This window comes from Leucoraja erinacea, chromosome 4, assembly GCF_028641065.1.
Source record: "Leucoraja erinacea ecotype New England chromosome 4, Leri_hhj_1, whole genome shotgun sequence".
Classification (NCBI taxonomy): Eukaryota; Metazoa; Chordata; class Chondrichthyes; order Rajiformes; family Rajidae; genus Leucoraja; species Leucoraja erinaceus.
This window is the reverse complement of record NC_073380.1, coordinates 57,486,770-57,498,528: the sequence shown is the minus strand read 5'-3', so window position 1 is coordinate 57,498,528 and position 11,759 is coordinate 57,486,770. Positions and strand designations below refer to the sequence as shown.

General features: G+C 44.8%; 1 protein-coding gene across 1 annotated transcript in view; it reads right to left on the bottom strand.

Annotated features, from left to right (window-relative positions):
- Positions 1-5,452: 5,452 nt before the first annotated feature.
- Positions 5,453-11,759, bottom strand: part of LOC129696445 (cadherin-7-like) — a 114,033-nt gene continuing 107,726 nt past the window's right edge. Inside the window, exon 12 of the mRNA XM_055634341.1 lies at positions 5,453-11,646. Within this exon, the coding sequence (XP_055490316.1) occupies positions 11,159-11,646 (488 nt within the window). The 3' untranslated portion in view covers positions 5,453-11,158. The remainder of the gene's footprint in view (positions 11,647-11,759) is intronic.

Here is an 11,759-nt window from a genome sequence, read left to right as displayed (position 1 = left end):
ACACAAAATCACCTCTTAATTATAAACCATTCGAACTTATCCATACCGATCAGCAATCATCACGTACATTAGCACTATGCAACACACTTGGGACAATTTACAATTTTTACCAAAGTTAATCAACCTACAAACCTGTACGATTTTGGAAAGTGGGAGGAAACCGGAGCACACCGAGAAAACCCACACAGTTCACGGGGAGGACGTACAAACTCCGTACAGACAGCATCCATAATCAGGATTGAACTGGGGTCTCTGGTGCTGTAAGGCAACAACTCTGCTGCTGCGCCTCTGTGGTGGCCTAATATTGTTAGAATTGAATAAGCTGTGTACAAACTGACTGAAGTCCTTTCATAGCATATCCTTAAACATTTCACATAGTGAAGTCTGATTGTATGCAAAGTGCCTGCCTGGAACTGTGCAATAACAGCAATGGTTGCACAATTTTCTTTCTATTCATCCATTAGTTCAATTTCTGCAGATATTGAAATGATTGTTGGAAATATTTCCACTGGCAGTACTTATAAATGTCAGTTTATGGATTTTTGCCCAGTGGCTTTCTCAATGAATATAACTCCGTTAAAACGACAACTTAATAAAACCTTCATCTCAAATGGAACGTGTAAAGCAGATTCAACACTTTATAAGTGTTCATAAGTTCTAGAAGCAGAATTAGGCCATTCGGCTCATCAAGTCTACTCCGCCATTCAATTATGGTTGATTGATCTTTCCCTCTCAACCCTATTCTCCTGCCTTCTCCCCATAACCCCTGACACCCATACTAATCAAGAATCTGTCAATCTCCACTTTAAAAATATCCATCGACTTGGTCTCCACAGCTGTCTGTGACAATAAATTCCACAGATTCACCACCTTCTGGCATCACCTTTCTAAAGGTGAAACCTTTTATTCTGAGGCCCCTGGTCCTAGGCTCTCCCACAAGTGGTAACATCCTCTCCATATTCATTCTATCCAGGCCTTCACTTCGGTAAGTTTCAATCAGATTTCCCCTCATCCTTCTAAACTCCAGTGAGTAAAGGCCCAGTGCCTTCAAACGCTCATTGTATGTTAACCCAATCATTCCTGGGATCATCCTCGTAAACTTCCTCTGGACCCTCTCCAATGCCAGCACATCCTTCCACAAATATGGTACTTTGCTTAATCTTAGGTAGTTCTCAACTGCTGAGGAAGCCCACGTGGGTGATTCGTGCAAACTCCACACAGATAGCATCCGGTCAGGATCGAACTCTGGCCTCTAGCACTGAGGCAGCAACTTTACCCGCTGCACTAACGTGCTGCCCTGCTTATGCCAAGAATTTAGTTTAGTATAGAGAAACATTGGACAAACAGACCCTTTTTACCCATCGAGTCCGCGCTGAGCAACGATCCCCGCATGCTTACACTGTCCTGCACACAATAGGGGCAATTTACAATTTTACCAAGCCAATTTCCCTACAAATCTGTACATCTTTGGAGTGTGGGAGGAAATCCTGGAGGAGGAGATCGTGGAGAAATCGATGCAGGTTACGGGGAGAAGATACAGACTCCGTACAGACGGCACCCATAGTCAGCATCGAACCCGTGTCTCTGGCGCCGTAAGGCAGCGACTCTACCACTGCGCTGCCGTGCCACCCTACTGCTTATCGCCAAGTTTTCTTTAATAAACGGTGAGAGCGTGTTACCATTGGTTGGATGGACAGCAACAAGAGAGCAGTAAATTAAATCAGTCAGCAAATATAAAAGAAAAAGATTTTGATCAGAAGAGCTGTGAGATGAACAGTCTTTTCTTGTTAACTGTGAGGGCTGCTTACAACGTCAGTTTGTTCAATATCAGTGTTATTTCCTGGCTCGGACATTGATAAGTCATAAGCATCTCTAATAGGGTTCTAATCACTACTAAATTGACATTGTCACAACGGTGCAGTCAGGAGTGGCGTTCGGAGATTGGTTTGGTGCTGAGCAGGTTCTGCTGCAGTCTACGCGAGGCAAGGCCCCGCAATGCATGAGACAGGTGCTTCGTGCTTGAAATGCAAAGCCTCCAGTTCTGCTGAACATGCACAAAACTTCTGCGCAAAAGCAACAAAGCAAACACAACACAAGGCAGGGTGATTGAGAAACTCTGCGGCTAAGGTGGTAAGGCCCTTGCCTCGCAAATCAGCCGGTTAAGGATTTGAATCTCATGCCAGGGTCTACAGGTAGAGCGAAATTGTGTAGGAAGGAACTGCAGATGCTGGTTAATAGACACAGAATGCTGGAGTAACTCAGCAGGTCAGGCAGCATCTCTGGAGGAAAATAGTAAGATTAAACGAGAATTTACCAGTTTGAAGTTTGATCATTATTTTATGAGGAGTAACGTTGAGGGATTAAGTGAAGAACCCCGCCAGGACGCATGCGTGCCATTCTTCAAAGCAGCGGAGTGAAATCACAGATAACTGTAATGACGAAACATAGTAAGATTAGAGAAGAGATACCAGTTATTTATTTATTTATTATTTATTTTTATTATTTTTCTTGTGATTTTTTTTAACGATACTGCTGTACGGGAAATTCATTTCGTTGTCTCAAAGTGAGGCAACGACAATAAAATTTGAATACAAGAATACAATACAAGTTGAGTATGTGATCAAGGGTGGGAGCGGAAGGCACGTAATCCCTCAACGTTATTCCTCATAAAATAACAATCAAACTTCAAACTGGTAAGTTCTCGTTTAATCTTACTATTTTACTTCGGAGTCACATGAGTGACTACGTGAAGATTTTAAAGCTCTGTGATTTCATGCCGTGGAAACGAATCCATGCATCACATCTGCCTTGATGACTGTAGGAGGAATTGTGTCAACATAATTTAGACATGAATTCGACATTGAAATTCATAAAATTTATTAACACAAAATTATAACCCCTATTTATGGGGTAAATTAAATTACAGAACTTAAAATAGTTTCTGCAAACGTTCCAGATTTCATGACTGGTTTATGATAAAATAGTTGGATTGTTTTTTCCCCTGACCATCCTGCTGCCTTGAGGATTTGGTCCATTGGTACATCCAACTGCATAGCTGCCAATGTAGCTGCAGCCTTGGTGGAATGAGATTTAAAAATATTAGTATCCACCCCAGCCTGTGTTAGCACCTGTTTCAGCCATCTTGAGATGGTCTGGCCCATCACTCTTTTGTGTGGTTGCTTATGGCTGACTAAGAGTGCCTTTTCATTGCCTCTGATGATTTTCGTTTTCTCCATGTATAACGACAAATGTCTTACTATACAGAGACGATCATCTGTTGGGTATGACCTAAATTCGATATTAAGGCCTGCTGATCCCTGTCTGTTCTGCTTTACTAATTCATAAATATGAAACGTAATATTTTCAGATGTAGAGGTCATGTTGTCCAGTCTTAATTTATGTAATGACTGTACCCTTTGTGCCGTGACCAATGCCATTAGCATGATTGTTTTTAATGTCAATGTAGGGACAGAGCTGTTGCTGGAGATCAATTCCTGAGCATCTTCAGGACAATACTTACATCCCATATTTGGGAGTACCTGGTTCTTGGGGGATTGGTATTAAAAATTCCCCTCATAAGTTTTGTTACCAGTGGGTGATTCCCAACAGAGTGACGCTCTGTCCCTTGCCATAGGTAAGTTGATAGGGCACTTCTGGTGCAGTTGATGGCACTATAAATGAGCCCCTCATCATAATGGAGGCCTGCCAGATATTCCAGAACAGACGGGATGTTCATATCTCTGTAGGTGATGTTGTTTTTGTGACAGTACATCTCCCACTTCCTGATATAGACCAGATACTGCTTTTTGGTGGACTGTCTTTGGGCCGCCGAGATCATGTTCACTATTCGGTCCATCACTCCCAGCTGTAGTAGTGGTGTTTTTAAATGCTACAAATTTGTAAATTCAAATGGTTATGGCATGGGTGGCTATCCCTTGTTATGGGATGAAGCAATAAATCTGGTCTATGTGGGATGGTGATACATGGTTCTAATACCATGTTTAATACCACTGGGAACCATGGTTGAGTAGGCCAATCGGGTACTACCAAAATACCAGACGCAGAGTCTTGCTGTATTTTCCTTAATACCCGACTGATGAGGCAGAAAGGAGGGAATGCGTAAATAAACAATTTCCCCCAATGCAGCGAAAATGCATCTGTCACCGCTGCCCCAGGGTCTGGTTACCATGAAACATAATTTGATAACTGGTGATTAAGTCTGGATGCGAATAGATCGATATCTGGTGTTCCATATCGTGCTGTAATATCAGCAAATACTTTTTTATTCAACATCCATTCGGTGTTTTCATTAAATTTGCATGACCTGGTGTCTGCCACTAAATTTAGTCTTCCTGGTAGGTAAGTAGCAGATATCCAAATATCTCTCTGGATACACCATTGCCAAATTGTATTAGCCAGATTGTCACATGATGTTGATTTGTTTCCACCCATGTGGTTGATATATGCTACCACGGTGGTATTGTCGATCTGTAGTCTAACATGCTGGTGATATGACCCAGTACAATATGACTTTAGGCCATAGAATGCACCCAACATTTCCAGGTAGTTTATGTCCAGTGTGAGTAATAATGATGCCTCCTGAGCAGTCCATCTACCTCCACAGCTGGTGATGGAATTGGTGGCACCCCACCCAAGTGCACTGGCATCAGTTTGTAGTACCATAGAAGGGTTACTGACAATGATTGGATTGGAACAAAGCCAGATGTTATCTATCCACCATTTTAGTTCCATTTTAGCTTTGATTGATAGCTTCATAGGTCTGTCAAAGTGACCTGCATTGATTTTGAGTGCTTATATTTTTGCTCTCTGTAAGTTTTGGTAATGTAAAGATCCAAATTGTGTGGCTGGAAAAGCAGCCACCATTTTGCCAATTACTTTTGCTACCAATCTGATGGATGGTTTGCTGATGTCAATGAGGTTATTGCAAGCCTCTATTAAGTCTGTTGCCTTTCCCTTAGGCAAAGTCACCGACATGTGAACTGAGTCAATGGTGAACCCCAAATAGTCCATAATAGTGGAAGGCATTAATTTAGATTTAACTGGGTGGATAATAAATCCCAGTTTTTCAAATAACTGTTTTGTGGCTGTTTCAGTTTGTTTGGCCAATTCCAAAGTTTTGCACACAATGAGTATGTCATCCAGATATGCCATGACCATGTGTTTTCATTTCCGTAGAAACGCTAGGGCTGGTTTCAAAATTTTTGTCAACAGCCTGGGGCTGATGATAATCCATTTGGCAGTGCTTTATACTGCCAGGGCTGTCCCATCCAGTTGAATTTTAAGTAACATCTGTGGTAAATGGCAGGGGCCCTTCGGGTTCAAAGGAGGGGAGGCATGCACATGAGTGAAAACATTTCCTTAGAACAGGTTAGTCGGGAAGAATTGGGTAAATTGAATGGATGCAAAGGACCTCGTATAGGCACTGAATAGTAAGCATCTTTTAAATCGATGCTGGCCATGAAGTAACCTTTGGAAATTAATTATTTAGCAGTAACAAAGGTTTCCATTTTGAAATGAATATATTGTACAAATGTATTCAATTTGGTCAGATCTATGATGATGCGACAACCACCATGTTTTTTGTTTTTGGTAAATATATTGGACCCGAATTCAAGTGATTCGTGTTGGGTTTTTTCAATTACCCCTTTTGCGTAAAGCTGCTCCAGTTCAGCTTGCGCCTCCAATTTTTCTTTACCAGAAAGTACGAACATTCGGTTCGGTATATGTTGAACTGGAGGGTTGTACTTGTGTATAAATTCTATTTTATATCCCTGGATACTGCTTAAAATGTAAGTATCGGTTGTTAACATGCTCCATGCATTCAGAAATGAGTGTAATCTCCCCCCAACCTCCATGCTCCCTGTATTTTGTAGGGAACCAGACTCACCTACCTCCATAGTTACCAGCTGAAGGTATACTTATTTTTGTAAGTTCTTCGCTGATGTTGATACGCTGGTGTCTGGATTTGTGGTTTGGTTGGAGTTGGAGCTCCGCGTATCTTCCAAGAAGGACGGCCTGGGCCATGGCCTAAAAAAGACTCATGTTTTATATACCGGGCCTTCGAGCTTTCACCAGGCGGTCTTGCTCTACTGGTGGGTGCGTAGGGGTGCTGTCTATGGCTGTAGTGGGTTTTTGATGGAGTCCGTTTTATTAGTCCCAGGGTTTTTGCTTCCTCATTGAGCTCCTTGGCTTGCTTCGATACGTTGCCTCCAAATAGTAATATCGGTGGTTTTTTGTTTCCAGGTTTGCACAGACCTGCGAATTTTGGATTTAATGTGGGTTGGATGGCACTCTTCCTGATGTTATTTATCTCATATTGAGTGTTGCAAAGCAGTGCCAGTGCATCTTGTTGGACCTGGGACATGTCCTTGTTATCCACTGCACAGGCAAATGCTGTTATCCCTGCTGTTAGGAGTTTCAATACTTTTTGTAGTTTGACATCCACGCTTCTGACTCCTATTCCAATATGCTTCCATATACAGGTATTTACTACTGGAACATTCAGGGATATGCAGTTGCCCGGTGCCAGGTGTCTTGATGTGGTGTCCAGTACAGCTTGTTCTTGTAACTGGTTGAGAGACATATGGTCTATACTGGCAGCTAGCTTTTGCTCCAGGTTTTGGCCAGTCTGGTCTGGCTGTATAAAGTTGGACACCATGTCCAGTAGGTTTTCTTGTTCCTGCACCCCCTGCACACTTGACTTTTCTTCTGTGGCCCCTCTTCCAGGTCAGCTCAGAACTGATCCGCAGTGCTCCCCTCTGGTGAGGTAGAAGCACTGTGCAGCCCTTCAAGAGGTACTGCTGTGGGTTTGCCATAGAGCCCACTGTGACCCGACTCCAACTCCCGGAGCCTGTCACGTTGGAACAAATGCTCCACACACCGCTCCATCCGGCTCCAGCGCTCACGGTCGCTGGCCGCCCGCGGTTGCTCAAAGTCGGACTCCTCTGAGTCCACGACTTTGTTTGTTTTCTGTCTTGCCTTACCGCCCGGCCGCGTGGATCTGGCCAGTGCGGAGGCGACATCGGGCACAGCTGATCCCATTATCGGTGATCCAGGTGCAGCTGGCTGCTGCTGGCTGCCCGCTGATCCGCGTCCCTCCCTCACCAGCTTTATCGCAGCCCTTTTTGCTTTCTTCGATTTGTCCATGTTCCCCACCTGTAAGTTGGTATAGGAAACAAAAAAGACCGCAGAGTAACTCTTACCTGCTGGTTCCGGCTTTTAAACTGCCGCTGCGGGGGAATGCCGTTCCACCGCGCCTGACGTTTCGCAATGCGTGTAGCGATATGACACGCATGCGTCCTGGCGGGGTTCTTCACGTAGTCACTCACGTGACTCCGAAGTAAAATAATCGTTTGCCTTTTGTTCCAGTGAGAGAATGGATAATGCTTCTGTTGAGTTTTCTATTAACAAAACTCTCACCAAGGGTGCCGTAAGGTGACCAAAAAGGCTTTTGGCACACTGGCCTTCATCAGCAAGAGTATTGAGTGTATAAGCTGGGAGGTCATGTTACAGTTGTATAATACATTGGCGAGGCCACATTTAGAGTATTCAGTCCTGTTCATCATGTTATAGGAAAGATGTTGTCAAGCTGAAAAGGGTGCAAAGAAGATTTACGATGATGTTACCAGGACTCGAGGGCCTCAGCTAGAGGGAGAGAATGGACAAGCTAGGACTCTATTCCCTCGAGCGCAGGAGGATGAACGGTGATCTTATAGAGTTTTGCAAAATTATGAGAGGAATAGATTGGGTAAATGCACAGAATCTCTTGCCCAAAGGAGGGGAATGGAGAACAACAGGACAAAGATTTAAGGTGAGGGGAGAAAAGATTTAATAGGAATCTGAAGGGTAACTGTTTTATGCAAAGGACTGTGGGTGTATGGAACGAGCTGCCGGAGGAGGTAATGAGGCAGGTACTATCGCAACGTTTAAGAAACATTTAGACAGGTACATGGATAGGACAGGTTTAGTGGGATATGGGCCAAACGCAGGCAGGGTGACTAATGTAGATGGGACATCTACAGTATCTCAGCAGGTCAGGCAGCATCTCTGGGGGAAAAGAATAGATGACATTTCGGGTTGGAACCCTTGCTCAGGCTGAGAGAAGATGTTGGCAAAGGAGTAGAGGTGAAAAAAGGCCAGAACAAATCAGGGATGGCAACAGATGACCTCAGGAAGTGTGGAACACATTCAGACAGCACCCTTGGTCAGGATCGAATCCGGGCCTCTGGCGCTCTAAGGCAACAACTCTGTTGTGCCAATATGCTGGCCTTGTTGGAGCTGTTGCTTTTCAGAAGAATGGCTAACACAAAGCCAGACTTCTCTTTCAGATGGATCTAAAAGATCTCATGGTACTACTCTAAAGCAGAAAAGGGCAGCTCAGCAAGGTCTCTTGGTTAATATCTATCCCACAGCTGCAATCATACCTGGTTATTTTCACCTTGTTGTTTCCAGATGTTTCCCCTATGTGTGCAAGTTGGCCTTTGCAGTTCCTACATTACAACAGTGGCTTACGACACAAAAATAAATCTGAAGAAGGGTCACCTATACATGTTCTCCAGAGAAGCCACCTGACCTGCTGAGTTATTCCAGCACTTTATAGCCCTTTGTACAAAAATATCTCGCTGACTATAGGGACGGCACAGTGGCACAACAGCAGAGTCGCTGCCTTACAGCGCCAGAGACACAGGTTCGATCTGGATCGCGGGTTCTGTTAGTCCGGAAGTTTATGTTCACCCCTGACTCCAAAGACTTATGGCTTTGTAGGTTAATTGGCTTTGCTAAAGATTGTAAATTATACCCATTGTGTAGGATACTGCTGATGTAAAGGGATCGCTGGTCGGTGTGGTCTCATTGGGCTGAAGGGCCTGTTTCCACGCTGTATCTCAAAACTAAACTAAAAGACTGTAAAGTGCTTCAGGACATTCTGATGTAGTGAACAATGCCAGAAGAGTGTAGGTCATTTTAGAAATTGTAATGCCCCTGTCCCACTTAGGAAACCTGAACAGAAACCTCTGTAGACTTTGCACCCCACCCACGGTTTCCGTGCGGTTCCCGGAGGTTGCAGGTGGTTGCTGGAGGTTGCAGGTAGTGGAAGCAGGTAGGGAGACTGACAAAAACCTCCGGGAACCTCCAGGAACTGCACGGAAACCTTGGGTGGGGAATAAAGTCTCCAGAGGTTTCCGTTCAGGTTTTCTAAGTGGGACAGGGGCATATGGGTCTGTTACTCACTCTGTTATTTTGAGGGGAGAACTGATCGGAGCATAAAATGATGAGAGGCATACACAGGGTATTCAGACTGAACCTGTTCTCCCAGGGTAGAAATTTCAAAGACTAGAGGTCATAGCTTGAAAATGTTTAAATGAGGTGTGCAGGGCAGGTTTGTTTTTAACACGGTGTGTGATGGGTGCCTGTGACACGCTACAAAGGGTGGTGGTGGAGGCAGATGCTACAGTGCCGTTTAAGATACTTTTAGTTGGGTACATGGACAAGGATATGTTTCCACTAGTGGGAGAGTCTAGGATCAGAGGGCACAGCATAAGAATAACAGGACATACCTTTAGAGCGACAATGAGGTGGAATTTCTTGAGCTCGAGGGTAGTGAATCTGTGGAAATCATTGCCAAAGACTGCTGAGGACGCTGTCATTGAGTATTTTTAAAGCACAGGTTGAAAAATTCATGATTAGTACGGGTGTCAAAGGTTACAGGGAGAAGGCAAGAGAATGGGGTTGAGAGGGTAAGATAGATCAGCCATGATTGAATGGCGGAGTAGACTTGATGGGCCAAATGCTCTAATTCTGCTCCTATGAGCTTATTGTTTATGCAAGGAATGGAGAGATACGGATCACATGCAGGCAGAAGAGATTAATTTAATTTAGTAAGAATACACAGAATACTGGAATAACTCAACAGGTCAGGCCGCATCTCTGGAGAACATTGATAGGTGACATTTCGAGTCTGGACCCTTCTTCAGACTGATTGTAGGGAATGCTGGCAGCAAGAAAATGCCAGGACTAATCAATGCCGGCAACAGATGACCTCAAGCAAGGTGGTTCCGTTAGGCCAATTATTGGCTAGAGATGGTGTGATGCCAAGAGGGATACATTGTTGTGAACTGTGGAATTGGTTAACCAACTACAATCAGTCTGAAGAAAGGTCCCGATCCGAAGCATCACCCCTCCATATTCCCCAGAGATGATGCCTGACCCTCTGAGTTACTCCAGAACTTTGAGTCTGCCTTTGCTAAATTAAAGAATGAATATCTCTCCACGCAACTCGAAATCTCCTCAATCTGTCTTCCTTACAGTCATTCATGAACATCACACACAGTGATGTTTTCAATGATGGTGTAACGCCCATTGGTGAAGTTTTTTCCAGTGAGTGAATGGACAATGCTTCTGTTGAATATTGTATCTAACAACATCCTCACCGAGTGTGTCAAGGTAGTTCATGTATACATAACACTGGAGGTTACTGGAACCCACAGCCTTCTGACAAAAGATAGATGTGTCTCCAGCCAGCCATGGCGACTTCTAACTCTTGAGCTTAATGGAATGGAATGCCTTTGAGGAAGTTTGTGATTCAAATCATATTGATGGTCAAGACTTTATGCCAACAAATTCAATAATGGAACAGAATGTGAAATGAATCGCGTCATTCTGTCTTTAGTTTGCAATGTCCCAAGTCTTTGTCAGGTGAGAGCATGAGTCACCAGATCCACATTCTCCATGGGTCCTGTGGATATGCAGGTAATGGAGGGATATGGATCGCTTACAGGCAGATGAGATTAGTTCTTGGGAGTGATCTTGGCATCGTGTTCAGCACGGACATTGTGGGCCTGCTCCTGTGCTGTACTGTTCTATGTTCTATGTAGGTCGAACTGCAGGGCACATTAGCCTAGTTGGTGGTGGCGATGATTTTTCCTTTACCATCTGGATTACACCAAGTATTACAGGTTCAAAATGTTTTAAGATGGAGTAATCTTCTGATTATAGAATGGAGCAGAATTGTGTTTTGTCCTTGGAGAATGTGGGGATTGGCTGAGGATTTCTAGGGGCTTTGTAGGTGAACGTGATGATTTCAGAGGCACCAGGGTATCAGGAGGACTTTCACCGAGATATTTAATACTTGTCACCCCACTCATGAAACTGGCTCACAATTCCCGTACAGTTCTGCCAGCTTGTAGAAGCGTGGTCCCCAGTCTCTGAGATGATCGTAAGATAGGTGTGAAATGGAGGCTAGAGAGGACATGGAGCTCAGGGAGCTTGCCACGGAGCCGCTGCCCTCAAAGGCGTAGGTCTGCAGGGAGTCGAAGGGGAGGGCGGAGGGATCTGTGTCGGTTTCCCGCAACCTTTCCCTGATGAACTCTCGGAAGATGGCCGCGTCCGGGCCCATCCCGAGCGACCGCCTGTATGCCGACCGGACTCCCGCCGTGACATCCACGCGCACCTTGGGCCCTCCCCTGGCATCAGGCCCCCTCAGGGCAGCCATGTTGAAGGCCCGCGTGTCCTCCTCGCCGCCCCCTTCATCGTCGTACCTGACGATGTTCTCGCGCACGTCATCCACATCATCCGTGCAGTCGGGCTCCTTCCTGTGCTGTCGCAGGATGAGAAGGAGGAGGACAATGGCTGTGAGGGGAGGGAGGGAGGAAGCCAAGAGAAGAGACTTAGTCTGATAATAACTTGGTGCAAGATCCAAGAAGCAACAGTGTGCACTCACTTTACTATATAGCAACGTTTCA